This window comes from Coregonus clupeaformis, chromosome 26, assembly GCF_020615455.1.
Source record: "Coregonus clupeaformis isolate EN_2021a chromosome 26, ASM2061545v1, whole genome shotgun sequence".
In the NCBI taxonomy this organism is placed as follows: Eukaryota; Metazoa; Chordata; class Actinopteri; order Salmoniformes; family Salmonidae; genus Coregonus; species Coregonus clupeaformis.
The window spans coordinates 43876277-43895049 of NC_059217.1; the positions used below are offsets into that span (position 1 = coordinate 43876277).

At 46.2% G+C, this 18773-nt stretch overlaps 1 protein-coding gene across 1 annotated transcript in view; it reads right to left on the minus strand.

Moving 5' to 3' along the window:
- LOC121540793 (zinc finger protein 609-like) overlaps positions 1–18773 on the minus strand; it is a 149544-nt gene that overhangs the window by 15274 nt on the left and 115497 nt on the right. The window contains exon 3 of the mRNA XM_041849888.2: positions 16707–16938. Coding sequence (XP_041705822.2) covers positions 16707–16938 — 232 coding nt within the window. The remainder of the gene's footprint in view (positions 1–16706; positions 16939–18773) is intronic.

The following is an 18773-nucleotide window of genomic DNA, read 5'->3' on the forward strand; positions in this document are numbered from 1 at the left end:
CCCCCCGTGGGAACGAACCCACAACCCTGGCGTTGCAAGCGCCATGCTCTACCAACTGAGCTACAGGGGACAATGTACCATTAACTCAAAAGCCTATAGCTGTCCAACGCTTTACAACCGTTCCGATAGATTTGAACTGTCAGAGCAGTAAAACGACAACAGAAGAGAAGTTACTGGCATAACAAATGAGACAATACCGGTTCAACGGGACGAGCCGTTCAAACAATCAATGATGAACTTGCGTGAGTTTACGTGTAGGCAGACAGAACAGCTTTGGAAGCAATTATCCCATCTGCAAAGAGTTAGCATGACATCAGCACATTGTTGGAAAGGTAACCATTAGGCCTATCACTGAACTTGAACCGGGGTTCCATTGCTTGGGAAAGGTGCAAGACAAAATGAAGCCTCTGCCAATTCCATGTCATTTGCTCAGGCACGCAAATGTTATTTCAAATGGCAGGCGATGCTGAGGTTCAACTCCGGAGCCTCGTAAAGGGAAGTCATAGTCTGTGCCAAGACATTAAAAATCTGATACTGTCCATTAAACACAACTCGAAAGTAGTCCCCGAAATCACATAAGTGCTTTAAGCAGGTGAGGGAAGTCCCCGAAATCACATATATAAATGGTAAAACACAGGTTTGAGTTGAAGTGTGTTATCTGTGTGTGTGTGTGAATGTAGCCTAGTCTATGTGAAGTGTGTGAGCTGTGTGTATGAACGTAACCACAGCATGAGTAAAAAACAACAGTGGTAAAAAGGCCACACAGTGTTGCTTTCAGGAGGTTAGGCCTGAAAGCCTGCAGCTCGCTTCAATCCCATACCCTGATAGTGACCTCTGTGTGCCAGATAAGTCATTGGCGGTAATGGGAGTCGGCCCGCATTAAAGCTACATTTCTGACAGCGGTTTGAAGGCTAATTCAGTTTTTATAAAGCTCAGGAGAGCTCTCGGCACAGTCCCAGGCCTCCCTCTACGTTTTCGCTTGGCCTGCATTTGTTGTTGCTGGAAATACTGCCGGTTTCTCAACCTGGGCAGACCTGTAAAGCTTTTGTTCTCACCCTGGTCTTTCACTCAGTGAAGACAGACACTCAGAGTGTGAAACCGATATGACTCACACAAAGCAAACATGTAAACAAAGTGAGCTCTGTATGTTGAGCTTCCAGGGCCGTTGGGGTTTAGTCTTAGACAGATTAGGAGTTTATTCCTCACTGAAGAGATTATAAGGGCGGGGTGGCGGTGGGGGCAGGGCTGGCGCACTTAGACAATGAGAAAACCCAGCGATGACTAGTCTCCATCTGTTCACAAGTAGGGCTAGCGTTAGCCTAGCTTCAGCAGGTGACCCACCACACGAGCACTGGGGAGTTCTTCGACAAGAAAACAAAATAACTCCCTCAATCACTTCCACACACAATCCATAGGCACCAAGCCCCCACTACACATAACCCCCAGGCACTGAACCTTCCCAGAGCAGAACAGAGTCTGAACATGGAGTCTGCTAAGGGTAAGAATACAATGTGTGTCCGTCTCTCTCTCTCCCCTCCCAGCGAGCCCGCCTGGGGTTTGTAGGGCACGTAGAAGAGAGCCAGTTGGGAGAATGGCTCATTGTGGAGAGGAAAAGCCAGGCTGTTTTTCATACTTGCGGTGTGGGACTCTGCGGCTGTTTTGCATACCTCTCTGCAGACTGCGCTTACCAAGAGCAGCAAACTGGCGTGGCAGACAAGTCCAAACTCAGATTACAAGCTCCACTTGCCGGGGTCTTCCTCAACCAGAGAGCAGATCTCCAGATAGGGTTGGAGGATTCCTTTTGCTTCTCCATGGCCGAGTTGCACATCTTTCTGGACTTTATAAGGGTTTGTGTGAAGGAGTCAAGTAGTCTCTGAACGTATTACTGTTGGTTAAAATGACTGGATTTAGCAGGTGAAAAAAAAAATACTGCAACCAAAATAGGCTTGTCCCCTTCCCCGTAAATTCATCCGAGTTAGCCTGGCCCATTTGTATCGAGCAGAAAGGCCCAGGAAGCGAAAGTAAGCAACAGCAAAAGAGAGAGAGAGGCCCAGAAAGAAATGGACAGAAGAAAGAGTAATAAGAAAAGTAAAATGGCAAGATACAGGGAGTGAGAAAGAAGCTAGGAGAGACATGAACCGGTTGCCCCCATGTTGATTCTCAAGTGCACCAGCTAGGAACCCATTCCCTCCCACTGCCCCCGCAGAGTAACAAAGACCACTTCTCCTCACCTCCCCCATCAAAGGCCGCCCTAATGGCAACAAAGATCACCACCAGCCCTGCTCCGCTCATCCCTCCTCGCCTCCCCCATCAAAAGCCTCTCTAATGGCAACAAAGAGCTGACAAGCTCCCAGAGGGAGCCTGGGGGTCCGGAAGGCCTCTCCTGCCTGGGTCACCAGTTTCAACTTCCCCCGGTGGAAGGCCTTTCATTAATGGGCAGGCATGGACCCCGTAATCCTCCTCCCCGTGGCCCCTAAGGCCCCCCCTCCCCTGCGGTGGGTCAAGTCTGCAGGTCGTCCGAGGCCCCCAGGCACTGTGACCCCTGCTCCCAGGCACCATTCTCATTTAACTTGTCGTATTATATTTTTCCCCATTCACCAACTGCAGGTCAAATAGACTAGAGTGGACAAAAGCCATCTATATAAATGGCTGTAGGATGAATAACATGGCGTCAGCCACCAGTGCACAGTCCCATCCAGCCTGAAAGTCAGACTTTATGTTCTTAATTGACGTTTAAAAAGGCATTGTGTTGACGAGAGCGGCGTGGGATTTTTCTACATTGTCGAAAGTGCTGATAACAGTGATAAAGGCCTTAATCTGAGTGGGAGCGGTGCCCATCGACTGAGGTGATAAAGGAATGAAATCCCTTCACTGTTAAATGGTAACTGATAAACTCCGCCATCGTCGCTCAGGCTTTCCGTGGCATTGGATTACACTCTCCCACACACACAGCTATCTAGAACCATGTAGCTGAAATCTGTGGTGGAGCTGGGCTTTCAAAGGTTATCACGTTATCATGTTGTTCCAATAAGGATAAAGTCTTGAGGCCAATTTGGCACTTCAATTCAATTTCGGTAATCGTGCCAATATGGATACTTGAGGTCACACTGGTGCGTCTCCTTTTTTAGTTCAAATAATTGGGCGTAGGCTACTAACCAACATATAAGTAGGTAATCAACAAACTTTAAATGTTTACCTAAGGAACAAATTAACAAAATATACCACCTCTGCAAGCGTCAGCAAATGGATGGAACGAGGGTGGATTGCAGTTGCCATACACAACAGATCTGTGATGTTGATGAGGTCTTGATCCTGTGGCGAGACTACGGTGACTGCCTTCTCTGATTATCCGGGTCACATGACCAGGGTGAGGGGTTCAACCGCTGGAGTGGGAGGGACGGAGAGCTCCCTCTTTTGTAATCACCCCGCTAGTAATTTAACACAGCTGAGTGACTCCCGCTGAATGGAAGGGGGAGAGAGAGCGAGAGATAGAACAGCTCCAACTCCCCTCCTCCTCTTTTTTCATTTCCCCTGAGGGCAGAGGGCTTGGCAGCCGGGTGCCGTTTGTGCTTCCCGGGGTCTGAAAAAAAAAGCCCTCACACTGAGACCTTGAGGAGTGTTAACTGATTGTGCTGTTTCCCCAGCAGACACACCCCCTCTGCTGCTCCCTGTTGTAGTAGGCCTTGATACTCACTCATGTGTCTGATCACTGACCACACACTGCATACATTTAATAGGGGTCAGTCACAGCTTTATACTAACACATAAAGGGCCATCCACAGCTTTATACTAAGACATAAATGGCCATCCACACCTTTATACTAATACATAAATGGCCATCCACACCTTTATACTAACACATAAATGGCCATCCACACCTTTATACTAACACATAAAGGGCCATTCACACCTTTATACTAACACATAAAGGGCCATTCACACCTTTATACTAACACATAAAGGGCCATTCACACCTTTATACTAACACATAAAGGGCCATTCACACCTTTATACTAACACATAAAGGGCCATTCACACCTTTATATTAACACATAAAGGGCCATCCACACCTTTATACTAACACATAAAGGGCCATCCACACCTTTATACTAACACATAAAGGGCCATTCACACCTTTATACTAACACATAAAGGGCAATTCACACCTTTATACTAACACATAAAGGGCCATTCACACCTTTATACTAACACATAAAGGGCCATTCACACCTTTATACTAACACATAAAGGGCCATCCACACCTTTATACTAACACATAAAGGGCCATCCACACCTTTATATTAACACATAAAGGGCCATCCACACCTTTATACTAAGACATAAAGGGCCATTCACACCTTTATACTAACACATAAAGGGCCATCCACACCTTTATACTAACACATAAAGGGCCATCCACACCAAGGACGATAACTATAACGATAACTACAGCGAAAACTTGTATAACTATTAAACGTTGGCGAGCATCCATACTAGAGGAACGTTTTTCGTTTATTGTTCTACGGTACACCTGTCAATCAACGGATCAACGCATCCTACGGGACGCTGTAGGCCTATTAAAGGGTAGGTAGCATAAATGTAATCACATGTAACATGGATTTGCGTTAGTATACGCATCAAAAGTCCCAATGCAAGTTACACCTCACTTTTCTATGTTTTCACGTTATTGCATAAAACTGATCAGAATTCCGAAGAATGACGAAGTCGTGTCGGAAAAAACATTTGCGGGGTGTGATGTAATATGGAGGACCCGGCAAGCCAGCCTATTCCCTATAATGTAAACTCCAACTGAAATATCTTAAAATGTATAACTTCAAATTAAACCAAATCGTTTGCACTCATGACTACTGGTTTCAATTGAATTTTCTGCCAGCTTACAAGAAAATACTTTGAATTTGTTACAAATCAGCTTGCAAGGTTGCTAGCCAACTAGCCTGCTAATGTTAGCCCTACTAGCCTGCTAACGATCCGTTAGCACTGCATGAGTCAGCCAGTTAACATCAACACCTAGCTTACAGCTACATTAAAGTAAACCAACATTTTGGAAATACATAACGCCATCTAACCAGTTAACAAATAATGTTAATATGCAGTTATCTTAGCCAGCAAGCAAGCCTGCCAGCTAAGAGGAAGCGACAGCTAGCTAATCCAATAGCGATATAGTGAGGTAAATCCACATTGAATTTACCCGGTTTATCCCCTTCACTGCTGACACTTGCGATGTACCGGTAGGTCAGTAGGAAATTGAGGTTGCAGGCTTCACATTCACGCTCGGCACAGCACCTGGTTTCAGTCAGAGTCTCATTCCGAATCATTCCTTCCACTGATTATACTAAGCCATCGAAGTCCTCCAGGGTGAAATGAGCACTGCATACAGTAGACGTGTGCACGGTTCCCATACTTCAATCTGCTGGCTTCAACCGGACAAACCGTTCCTACTTCAAAGCTTGCTTTTTTCACATTTGGGCCACAAACGATTGGGCCAGAAATGAGTCGTTACCCCGTCCTTGTGGGTATTAACGCACTATGTGGGTCTTACTGCACTAGCTACAAACGACGGAAAACTACTACAAGACTCACTCGCTTGCTCGACTACCACTACCAAACGCACAGGAGAAGAGTTGCAGTTTTTTTGCATGAATTTATATGGTTTCTTCTTTGTGGATGTACATAGTAGCTCACCAGCGCCAACACTTGGTTTGGAATGTAATTACATGCTAGAATGGCTAGTAGCTAACATTAGCCAGCTGGTACTAGATAGGTAGCACTGGTTCTACATATGACGTTGAGAAAAAGTGCATTGTGGGTAGTTCCAAAGATATCCACAAATAAGTTAGTAAATATTTAAAACCGTTAAAACTTAACTAATGTTTGTAGTTATAGGTAACCAGATCGTGACGATAACTAAGTTATTAAGTCTTTGACCACACTGTGTTGTTACTTTGGTCAGTAAGAACTCATGCTTTCTACCCTTTAATAAGGTGGTAACACAAGACCCTTCAGTGCTTCAGGGTGTGTTCATTGTCACAGTGACAACTGCAGTAATACTTCAATGTACAAGTAATGAAAAATTATATAGAAACTCGTATTTAAATGTAGCTATTCAACAACAAACGCAGTTTAGCCTGCATATCTTTTACAGCATGTCTTGTCATTGCTTACCTCGTTGCTCAAGTGGTTTGCAAGTTATTTCCATTTTTCAAATGGTAGTTAATTCGTTTGGATCTTATTTTTCACTGTGCTCATCTCTCTGTCTGTCCTGTGCAACCATTTGCAATGCATCAGTGCAACAATGTTATCATCACCGGCCAAAGCACTCTATTAATTGGCCTATGCTCTAGGCTTATTTTACATTCAGCAATTAGCAAGAGCAGGCCTGCTTCTCTCCTCGAATAAGCCATTAGTTCTAATATAGAAAATGCTAATAAAATAAGTGTCCTATAGCTTTTGTAGTCTATAGCATTTCCTGGGATTTCATGAACAGAGGAATAGCGGCGAGGCTTGTTACGGGTCACAGTGCTCTCCCATGCAGCCCCTTTTGAGTGGGTTGAGTCACTGACGTGATCTTCCTGTCCGGTTTTGCGCCCCCCTCTGGCTTGTGCGGTTGGGGAGATCTTTGTGGGCTATACTCAGCCTTGTCTCAGGGTAGTAAGTTGGTGTTCTGTTGATATCTCCCTAGCGGTGTGGGGGCTGTGCTTTGGCAAAGTGGGTGGGGTTATATCCTGCCTGGTTGGCCCTGTCCGGGGGTATCGTCGGACGGGGCCACAGTGTCCCCTGACCCCCCGTCTCAGTCTCCAGTATCTATGCTGCAATAGTCTATGTGCCGGGGGGCTAGGGTCAGTCTGTCCTATCTGGTATAATTCTCCTGTCTTATCTGGTGTCCTGTGTGAACTTAAGTATGTTCCCTCTAATTCTCCCAGCTCTTTCCCTTCCTGGATGACCTGAGCCCTAGGACCATGCCTCAGGACTACCTGGCCTGACGACTCCTGGCATTCCCAGTCCCCAGTCGTGCTGCTGATCCAGTTTCTACTATGGAACCGTGACCTGTCCACCGGACGTGCTACCTTGTCCCGGACCTGCTGTTTTCGACCCCCTCTCTCTCCCTCCCTCTGAATGCTCGGCTATGAAAAGCCAACTGACATTTACTCCGGAGGTGCTGACCTGTTGCACCCTCTAAAACCACTGTGAATATTATTTGACCCTGCTCGTCATCTATGAACGTTTTAACAGCTTGAAGAACGATCTTATAATCTCCACCCAGCTCAGCCAGAAGAGGACTGGCCACCCCTCAGAGCCTGGTTCCTCTCTAGGTTTCTTCCTAAGTTCCTGCCTTTCTGGGGAGTTTTTCATAGCCAACATGCTTCTACATATGCATTGCTTGCTCTTTGGGGTTTTAGGCTTGGTTTCTGTATAAGCACTTTGTGACATCTGCTGATGTAAAAAGGGCTTTATAAATCAATTTGATTGTATATAGCATATTGCGCAGTGGAATGTGTAGCCGAAGTAAGAAGTTAAATATTAGCTAGCGGTTAAGAGCGATGGGCCAGTAGAGGAAAGGCCGCTGGTTCGAATTCCTTGAGCAGACTAGGTGAAAAATCGGTCGATGTGACCTTAAGCAAGGCACTCTGGATAAGAGTTTTCTGCTAAATGACTAAAATGTCAATGTAAATGAGCTTAAATATTTACCTGTCAAAGTGCAAGAAAAAAAGTTAAACGATGAAAATGGATGATCTGTGCTAGGGATGTGACAAATTGGCAATTTTTCGTAACGTTTAAACAGCCATTCTGTTGCCATCTCTCACCCCTTCACTCACATTTGAACTGCTGCCCTGCTTCGAGCCTCTTGCTCTCCCTCATGCATAATACCTCCGGTTAATAAAGTAGCAACATTTATTTTTTATTTTTTCCATTTATGATGATGATCGGGACCTGTTAGTGGTAGTTTTGTGATAACCGTGATTTTAATTTTGTAAGAAAAGAAAACGTTTCGGTTAGGGATTTTTAAATTAACGTTGAGGATCCCAATTGTATTATTACATTTACATTTTACATTTTAGTCATTTAGCAGACGCTCTTATCCAGAGCGACTTACAGTTGGTGCATACATTATTTTATGTTTTTCATACTGGCCCCCCGTGGGAATCGAACCCACAACCCTGGCGTTGCAAACACCATGCTCTACTGAGCTACATATTATGAATTATTGTTATCAAGTGACTACACAATTATTGTCTAGGCTGTAAACTGCAGTGATGAAGGCCTAGGAGTAATTCCATGTCATTTCAGCAAGCCATGACACCCACTATCTCAGATTGTTCTGAAATTGTTTATGTAGTTAGGGACCAAACTTCTTCCTACCAATGAGTAAGACATGAGGAATCCCTCCCAAAAAAATCAAAAGCCACCCATGGACCCCCCAGACCCTATGCCAATCTTGAAATGCAATTTAAATACCAATTTTGAGGTCTGCTAATATTCCCATATTTTTTTTGCGCCGTCACCAATAGAAAAAGTATAATAATCATCTTCTAATGGCACTAAGATCATAGGCTAATATATTTGGTGCTAATTCACCAGCTGGGTTAGTGGAAACTCAAAACACATTAGCTACATCACTACCTCGAAATATAATTTTCACTGGAAGTAGCCATGTTTTAATCTAACAGTAAAGTAATTATTAATGTCCTAAAAAAACGTTGCAGTCATAGCCTAATACCCAATGAGGCCGATGTGCTCGCAATGGCCAATGCTCATTTCGCATGCGCCGTATCTCAAATCCATATCAATATCTTGGTTGTAAAATAGACAACTGAGAAATAAAAAATAACAAAAAAGCAGCTGCACAACTTAGCGGAAACACTGTAGTCATCTCCGGTCGCATTTTTTAAGACCATTGAAAACTGACTAAGACTAAGACATTTTAAGGCCTTTAATTTAGATAAATGAATTTAAGAGTTTAAGACTTTTTATGGACACCCTGATTAGAACTAGGGGTGGGCGATATGAGCTAAAATTCATATCACGATATTTTCCACTGTCCAGACGATATCGATATGATATCACGATATATGACGTAAAAAAATATGAATCACATTTTAATATCCCTTCTTGGTTAAATTATATTAGTTAAGGAAAAATATGTATTTGAACCTTATATAACCAGAAAGAGTGAGGCATTGGACCGTATGGACCTGAAAAGTTTTTATTTGTATTGTGCAAACATGCATTCCGTAAACATGAGGTAGGTAGGCCTATATATATATATATATATATAAATTAGATATTAAGTAAAATTAAATAAAAAATAACAGGAGATAAAGAAAATAAGGTAATTACAAATTCAAATACGTGTGTTTGTTTTGGCTACGGTCCGTAGATATGTAAAAAAACTAACCGTTTGAAACTAAACCTTTCAAGCCTCAACCATCAATTATCAACAATATCAACAAATCTTCACTAGAACTTTCTTCACAAGTTCCGTGCCAGGAATACCAGCATGTTGACTGTTTCTGGCTTTAGTGCTGCCCTGTGACATGTCACCACATTGCCCCCAGTGCTGAATGCCCTCTCAGAGGGGGCACTTGTGGCAGGGATGCATAAGTATTTCTTTGCCAGACAACTCACACGTGGAAAATTAGATCCGTGAAATCGCCACCACTCCAAAGGATCAGACTCGCTGTCTGCTGCCGTTGCCAGAATGTAGCTATTCAGCTCTTGCTCAATGATCTGCCTCTCTGAACATGAGGCAGGTGCACTGCTGGTCTGCTTAAAGAAGCTCCCAAGGCTCTTCTTGGGCTTCTTGCCTGATTGATGAGCAGTGGAAGCTTCTTTCTCCCTGTCAGTGTGATCCTCTGCAAGAGACGATTTTCCCAGGGCTGTGTTCTCCACCAGGAGGGCTTCGGTCTCTGAGGCAGCTCTCACCTTAAAAAATGAAAATAATTAAACTTTATTTGTATAGCACCTTTCATACATAAAATGCAGCCCAAAGTGCTTTACATTTGAAGCAATAAAACAAGAACAAATGAATAAATACCTTAATGTCCTCCAGTTTCTCAGCGGACATGTACCTGGTCTTGAACCTTGGATCTAGAAAGGTAGCCATGGAGAGCAGCTCATCTGTTGCAGGGTCAGTGTACTTGTTATTCAAGTAATCAAGAACCTTGATCTTGATCTCTTTGGTCAGTTCTGTATCGTCCTTGCTCAGATTTAGAACCTCTGCATTTAACAGATTGATGACAGGCTTCAAATAGGACACGCTCACATACGCTTCTCCTGACAGGGCATCTGTAAAGTCCTGGAGTGGCTTCAGTGCTGCTGTGACTGATTCCAAGACCTGGATGTCTTGCCAGGTAGGTACAAGGTGCCGTGTCTTTTTGTCCCCTGCCAGGACCTGTGTAATGGCCTTTTCCTGCTCCAGGACTCTTTCCATCATTTTCAGACGAGATCCCCACCTTGTCGGAGATTCTGTGATGAGCTTGTGCAGGGGCAGGCTTAGTTCATTCTGTGCTGTCATCAGGGCCTTCTGCTTTTTCCAGCTGTATGAGAACGTGCTAACCACCTTTTTGCAAACCCCTGTGGCCCGGGAAATCGCACACCCCTGTGGCCCGGGAGCGTTTTGGACACTCCTCTCTGGAAATTGGGAATAAGAAATCAAAATAATAGGGTGAAAAATAATCGAATCACAATACAATAATAATTAATAATAATGCATTTTTATATAGAAATCACAATACAATATAACTTTTAATCTTTGTTTGAGGATTTACGGCATTTACATTCAACTGTTACACATTTTACAAATCTGATGTGCTTAGATTTAGCCTACGGTACATGGCTGATGTGAGCTGTATTTTTTCTTAATAATAAGCATCATACAGGGTAGGCCTAGGCTACAGTCCTGAAACTTACCAATAGCATTGTGCAGCCTGTGTCCGAAACATCCAAGGTTTGCCCACTTGTTCAGCTGCAATGCCTTGATCATGTTCGATCCGCTGTCGGTCGTCATACAAACTTGACGCGACTCTTTTAATCCCCAGGACGACAGTATGTCCCTCAGCCCACCTGCAATTATTTCCCGGTGTGGTCGTCTGGGAAATAAGACGTCTGTAGGCACTTACTTTTCAGTTTCCAGTCACCGTCTATGTAATGGATTGTGAGGCTTATATAAGGTTCTGTGGTACGACTTGACCATAGATCGGCAGTAGTGGAGAAGAATGGAATGTTATTTATCTCACTGTAAACTCTGTCCCAGCATTCTGTGTAAAGCTGTGGCAGGCATTTTTGGCTAAAATATTTGCGGCTCGGGATCTCATATCTTGGGTCCAGAGTTTGAATCAACTTTCTGAACCCCTCTTTCTCCACAGTTTGAATCGGTACCATGTCCTTCGCTATGTGATTTGTAATCGCAGCTGTGATGTCTATCCATTTTTTGCTCGTCTTCTCATAGCAAGTACCGGCAGCAAATGATGATATAATTGATTGTTGAGTGCGAGTCTGGCTTGTCTTCGGGCGAGCTCCTGGGCTTACTGTCTCACGCATTCTGGTGCATTGTTCATACTCACGGACATGTATGTTTTTAAGTGATTGAACAGGTTGGTCGTGTTTCCACCTTTTGCTAAGACAACACGACGACACAACTTGCATAGGGTAGTGTTTTGGTCGGGGTCGGAGATTTTAAAGCCAAACCAGTTCCAAACAACAGAGGTGCCCCCTTTCTTCTTAACCAATTTATCCTCCTGCTCTTGAGCAACATCAATTTCTGTGTTTTCGCTCATCCTGGATTGTAAAGTTTTCCCCCAATAGTTAACCTGCCTCCTAACTGCAGCTGCCTGCACACTTCTTTGTTGCTAGCACTACATGCGTGCAACAAGTGCATGCGACGTGCGCTCATAAAAATAGGTCAACATATTAACATACATTCTTTTATTCGTAAGAACCAAGAAAGGTTGGATAAAAAAAAAAAAAAAAGATGTAGCTACTTAGTACTATCACTCAGTTGAAATTTGGAACAAAAAAATATTGATGCAAAATTCGAATTTATGAATTCTGAATAAATCGCGGTATCCATGATATTGCTAAATCCATATCATGGCGCGGCACAATACCGGTTTTTACTATCAAACCGGTATATCGCCCACTCCTAATTAGAACAACCTTTATTTTTTATCGTTATAGGTATCGTCCTTGGTGTGGACGGCCCTTAATCCACTGTTGTCACATTACAGAGTTGCAGTTCCTCTTCCTACCTCAGTTCCCTCTTTTAGTTTTAAAATCAAGAGGTTGTCAACAATGGAGGAGGGGGGTGGGGGGGGAGGTCAGTCATCTGGCCAGTATCATTTACATTTACGTCATTTAGCAGACAGTATCCATTTTCATTACAAAACTGTCTAGCGCAGCAGGGTTGGGTTGGGCTGAGCTGTCCAAAGCAGTGGGGTTGGGCTGTCCAGAGCAGTGTGGCTGAGCTGTCCAGAGCAGTGTGGCTGAGCTGTCTAGAGCAGTGTGGCTGAGCTGTCCAGAGCAGTGTGGCTGAGCTGTCTAGAGCAGTGTGGCTGAGCTGTCTAGAGCAGTGTGGCTGAGCTGTCTAGAGCAGTGTGGCTGAGCTGTCTAGAGCAGTGTGGCTGAGCTGTCTAGAGCAGTGTGGCTGAGCTGTCCAGAGCAGTGTGGCTGAGCTGTCTAGAGCAGTGTGGCTGAGCTGTCTAGAGCAGTGTGGCTGAGCTGTCTAGAGCAGTGTGGCTGAGCTGTCTAGAGCAGTGTGGCTGAGCTGTATAGAGCAGCGAGGTTGGGTTGGGCTGAGCTGTCTAGACCAGTAGGGTTGGGTTGGGCTCAGCTGTCTAGACCAGTAGGGCTGTTGGGCTCAGCTGTCTAGAGCAGCGAGGTTGGGTTGGGCTCAGCTGGACGTACGCTAGGGCTGGCTAGCTGCCTCACCGCGGGTTGGTCCGAACCCAAGAACGAGTGTGAAAGACCATGGATGGAATGGAGCGAGGCCTAGCTGTGGACAGAAGGGGATGAGTGATTGAAAAAGAAAGAGAGGGAGAGCCGAGGACAGAGGCCAAAACCACAGGACTGGGAGAGAGAGTGAAAGGAGTGGTGTAGTGGGTAGTGAGAGCATGCTCCGAGCGGGCTTCACTGACACCAGCCACAGAGTGCATATCTGCCAGGGAGACTGCAGAGCCCCCTCTGGGCTCCTCGCAGTGTGTGTTCAGATCAGCTCGCCTACGTAGACAAACTAGACATCCACATGTCAGTGTCCATCATCATTACATTCTTGTTGGACAGGGACAAAAACAAGCCGGGGTACAAGCCACAGGCTTTTCTGACAACCTGTGTTGGACCGAGTGAATCAAGAGTTCTGAGCTAGAAGGGCTTTCTCAGCTGTGAGCCCCAGAGCCTCCTCTCAGTTGGCTTAGCAACCAATTGTTTCAAACAGCGTGGCAGAGCTCCACTGTTTCAAACAGCGTGGCAGAGCTCCACTGTTTCAAACAGCGTGGCAGAGCTCCATCTATAGATATTTCACTCCTCACGGCTTTCTCCAATGCTCGACTCTCCACTCCCTCCTCTCGCAAATTTTTCCATTGTTCTTTGTCCAAACACCACAAAATTCTCCTGCCAAAAACAAAGCTGGCGTGCGTTCAATGTTAATTTAATCCCCAAATCATAACACATTAAATTAAAAAATGTCCGGGCGCAGACGCCTGTAACCGTGGCAACCCCACAGTGGGGGAGCGAGCGCGGGTCTTGGCTGGAGGGGTCAGGGGCACCTCCTCCTCCCCTGCCTACACTTCACCCTGTCAGGTCCAGCATGGGGTTGTTCATTGATCCACACGGCACTCTATAGATACTGCACGGCTAAAAAGGTCAGCATTAAATATCCCGAACGAACCAACGCGACCCACTTTAATGAAGGAAGCTGTGGATACGGAGATGACGTGTTGAGTGATGTGTAATTGCACCACTGAGGGGGAAAAACATGTAGAATATATTTAAGCAATAAGGCACGAGGAGGTGTGGTATATGGCCAATATACCACAGCTAAGGGCTGTTCTTAAGCACGACGCAATGCGGAATGCCTGGATTCAGCCCTTAGCCGTGGTATATTGGCAATATACCACAAACCCCGAGGTGCCTTATTGCTATTATAAACTGGTTACCAATGTAATTAGAGGATTAAAAATAGATGTACCCGTGGTATACGGTCTGATACACCACGGCTGTCAGCCAATCAGCATTCAGGGCTTGAACCACCCAGTTTATAATGACTAATGATCTCTCTTTCTGGCACTGTCTTGTTTTGCATTCATTTACGAGCGCGTTGGAAGACACGGGAGGATAAATCCTAAGACATTTTTAAGCATGTAGGGAAAAACAGTCACACCAATACACACACGCTTCCGAATGTTCAGCTTCTAACAACATGTATTAAATAGTCGGCCTCTAGCGCCTTAAACAAATCCAGATGAGGTCGCTGAGACTATCCTTCCATACACACTGCGTCTCTCTCTCTCCTGCACTAAAGTGGATGCTGTTGAGCCTTGATGTCTATAGTCTATTGCTCCCAGTGCTTAATCTCTGTGTTTGTCAGGCGAGGAGGGGGGCTGCTGCTGAGATAGGGTGAGGGGGGGGCGCGGGGAGTGATAACGCTGCATGAGCAACACGGTGCCGCCTCAAACAAGGCACTGAATCACTACTGGACAGAGACTAGAAAGGGGGGGTTGGGATGGGATGGGAGAGGAGGGGGGTTTTGGAGGGGGAGAAACGGGGGGGGAGGGAGAGAACCAGTTAGTCCAGCTAGCTTCCCCAGTCACATCTCCTCCTCAGCAGCCGCCACAGGGTGAACTGTGAGTTAGTATTGTGTGTGTTCATCTAACCACACCGTGGCGGCGGGGGTCATGGAACACGTGGGGGCACGTGGGTACGCCTCCTGACCCCGGCTGCTGCTGTTAAATTATGGTCACTTGAAAGCGATTTATTCATGGCTGTTAAAGAGGATGTTGGGAGTGAGCGGCTTGCAGATAGCACCGCCTCACTCACGATCAGGATGCAGATAGCACCGCCTCACTCACGATCAGGATGCAGATAGCACCGCTTCACTCACGATCAGGATGCAGATAGCACCGCCTCACTCACGATCAGGATGCATATAGCACCGCCTCACTCACGATCAGGATGCAGATAGCACCGCCTCACTCACGATCAGGATGCAGATAGCACCGCCTCACTCACGATCAGGATGCAGATAGCACCGCTTCACTCACGATCAGGATGCAGATAGCACCGCCTCACTCACGATCAGGATGCATATAGCACCGCCTCACTCACGATCAGGATGCAGATAGCACCGCCTCACTCACGATCAGGATGCAGATAGCACCGCCTCACTCACGATCAGGATGCAGATAGCACCGCCTCACTCACGATCAGGATGCAGATAGCACCGCCTCACTCACGATCAGGATGCAGATAGCACCGCCTCACTCACGATCAGGATGCAGATAGCACCGCCTCACTCACGATCACTCACGATCAGGATGCAGATAGCACCACCTCACTCACGATCAGGATGCAGATAGCACCACCTCACTCACGATCAGGATGCAGATAGCACCACCTCACTCACGATCAGGATGCAGATAGCACCACCTCACTCACGATCAGGATGCAGATAGCACCACCTCACTCACGATCAGGATGCAGATAGCGCCACCTCACTCACGATCAGGATGCAGATAGCACCACCTCACTCATGATCAGGATGCAGATAGCACCACCTCACTCACGATCAGGATGCAGATAGCACCGCCTCACTCACGATCAGGATGCAGATAGCACCGCCTCACTCACGATCAGGATGCAGATAGCACCACCACACTCACGATCAGGATGCAGATAGCACCGCCTCACTCACGATCAGGATGCATATAGCACCACCTCACTCACGATCAGGATGCAGATAGCTGAATCATTAAAGGCAGTCTGGTGCTGCATAGTCCTTCAGTTTAAACACATTAGCGTCCCCTGCGGGGGAAAAGCATTGTCGGAGCAGGCGCACTAGAACCTACCTGAAGCTTTTGTGAAATGGTTTTTTAAAATCTGTAATGGCTAAGTGCTGAAAATGAGGAGGCGTCGTCGGCTGCTTCCGTTCTCCATTAAGAGGAGTGAGCTACAGAGGGTACACCACTGTAAGAACACGATAAAGCAGACAAGACCCTCGGCCCTCGGAATGCTGATGAGCTATCTCCCATTGTAGGCGGTGGTTTAACTCAGAGAATAACTGCCTAATGCACTTCTTTGAAGAACGTCTCCTCTGGATTAATGAGTGAATTATTTATCCAAAGAGAGGCTTACAATTCCTACCAGTTGTACTTATGGCAGCGGATAAAAGAAAACATCTTGCTTTCCTCCTCATGACCTTTTATCGGGAGGTCCTACATAAAATACACACTGAAACCACAAAAAACTGTGAAAGAAATCCCAGGCAACACATTTTATTTTTCCACAAAAAGATAAAGTATATGTTTTTGCTCTGGACCCTTCCCATAATAATAAATAACCTAGTACTTTTACAGTGTTTTTACCCAAAGATGCTTTACAATAGGCAACCATAAGGAAACCAAAAACAACAAAGAAATGACTGAGTAGGACAGAAGAAGATATCTCCGTATTCCCTCAGCCCATAGATCAGCCCTTACCGTCCTCGGTCTCCTGCCAGACGATGCCCTCCAGGTTGACGCTGGTCCCGGGCTCGCAGGGCCCCAGGCACTCGGGCTCCGTGGCCAAGGCCATGTCTGTCGTGTTGGACGCCACCGAGCGCGTGCGCACCATGATCTGCTCACAGGGTGAGGCGATGCTGTCATTGCTGTTGCCAACCGGCGGCAGGAGATGGCGGGGTGGAGTGGCGGGCGTGGAGACCGGAGACTCCATCTGGGAGAAAGGAAAGGTTTCTGGTTAGAGATGGGAGATAACACAATCTGGGAGATAACGTGATAAACAAAAGCCGACATAGACCACATAAGCTTATCCGTGTCCACACAAAGGAGGCCGGCCTACGTTACGATAGGCACAACAAAATGTGTGGGGTGGCAAGAATTGATCCGAATACAGTGATAGTCATAGCACTCCTTGCTTGTTGTTGGCAGCAGTGGCGGCATTTCCCCTGAAAACCCTCCTTCTCTTCAGTATACTGGTTTAGCTGCAGCCTACTGTTCTGGCCTGAGCTCGCAGCCTCTCACAAACCAACTGAACCCCCCTGGAGGCCCGGGATTTGATTTGATAAATGCACCCCACTACGTACCCCCACTATTGGGGCAAGCGAATCAGCTACAGAGTCATCTCATCTAAACGGCTGGCTGTATGGGAGGTCTGTCTAGCTCCCCTTCAGTGTGAGCTAGTCAGCCATATTCCGAAAGCTGTGGGGGGTAAGCATTAGCTTATTTAACCTTGATGGTGGAGATCATTACCATCCTCCATGATTATTATTCATGGCTGAGGACGCTTAAGTGCACCAAATCATTCAAACATAAGCTACGGCTGTAATAAAGCACCTTTTTTCCATTTTTTCCCGCCGCAGCCTAAGCCATTATTGCTAATTCTTGCGCGCGGAAGCAATTTGACAATCTAATTAGTGGTGTTTATTGACTTGCCACACGTGAAAGTGCAGCGTTTAGTAAGAGATCTCTTTTACCGCAAAATAAAAGCAAGCATAGCAGAACAGCAGAAAGAGATCAGTTCCAGCCCTACGTTTCCAAACCAAACGTCAAAGAAAACAGTGCAGTAGATCAATCCACACATTGTGCGAAACGTCAACAATAGAAATACTTTATATAAATATGCTTGAGGTTTTTGCTATTTATTTAGCAGTAGCTGCCATTCCGTGAGGTAAGAGGAAATATGTACATGTAAGGTATTGGGGTCAGGATATGGCAACATTTACCCTACAACTACACGCAACATATACTTGCTATTTCAACAACAGTTTACTTATTTAGTTTACAGTTTAAGACTTTAGGGAGAATTGTTTAAGACGTTGCAATTGCTTGGCGTTGGCTTACAATGCAGAGGGGCAGTTGAATGAGGTGGTGTCTGTAGAATGGAAGAGACTCACCAATCCACTTCAGTCAACCTGGTTTAAAATGTAAAGCCTTTGGGAAAAGCCTGTCTGTGTTAGGGCCTTGGAGAGAAAGGTGAATATATGATTGTACTGTGAGGGAGAAACCAGGCGAAGGTCACGCTGTGAGGGAGAAACCAGGCGTAGGTCACGCTGTGTAGGAGAAACCAGGCGTAGGTCACGCTGTGAGGGAGTAACCAGGCGTAGGTCACTGTGTGAGGGAAAACCAGGCGAAGGTCACGCTGTGAGGGAGAAACCAGGCAAAGGTCACGCTGTGAGGGAGAAACCAGGCGAAGGTCACGCTATGAGGGAGAACCAGGTGAAGGTCACGCTGTGAGGGAGAACCAGGCGAAGGTCACGCTGTGAGGGAGAACCAGGCGAAGGTCACGCTGTGAGGGAGAACCAGGCGAAGGTCACGCTGTGAGGGAGAACCAGGCGAAGGTCACGCTGTGAGGGAGAACCAGGCGAAGGTCACGCTGTGAGGGAGAACCAGGCGGAGGTCACGCTGTGAGGGAGAACCAGGCGGAGGTCACGCTGTGAGGGAGAACCAGGCGAAGGTCACGCTGTGAGGGGAGAACCAGGCGAAGGTCACGCTGTGAAGGAGAACCAGGCGAAGGTCACGCTGTGAGGGAGAACCAGGCGAAGGTCACGC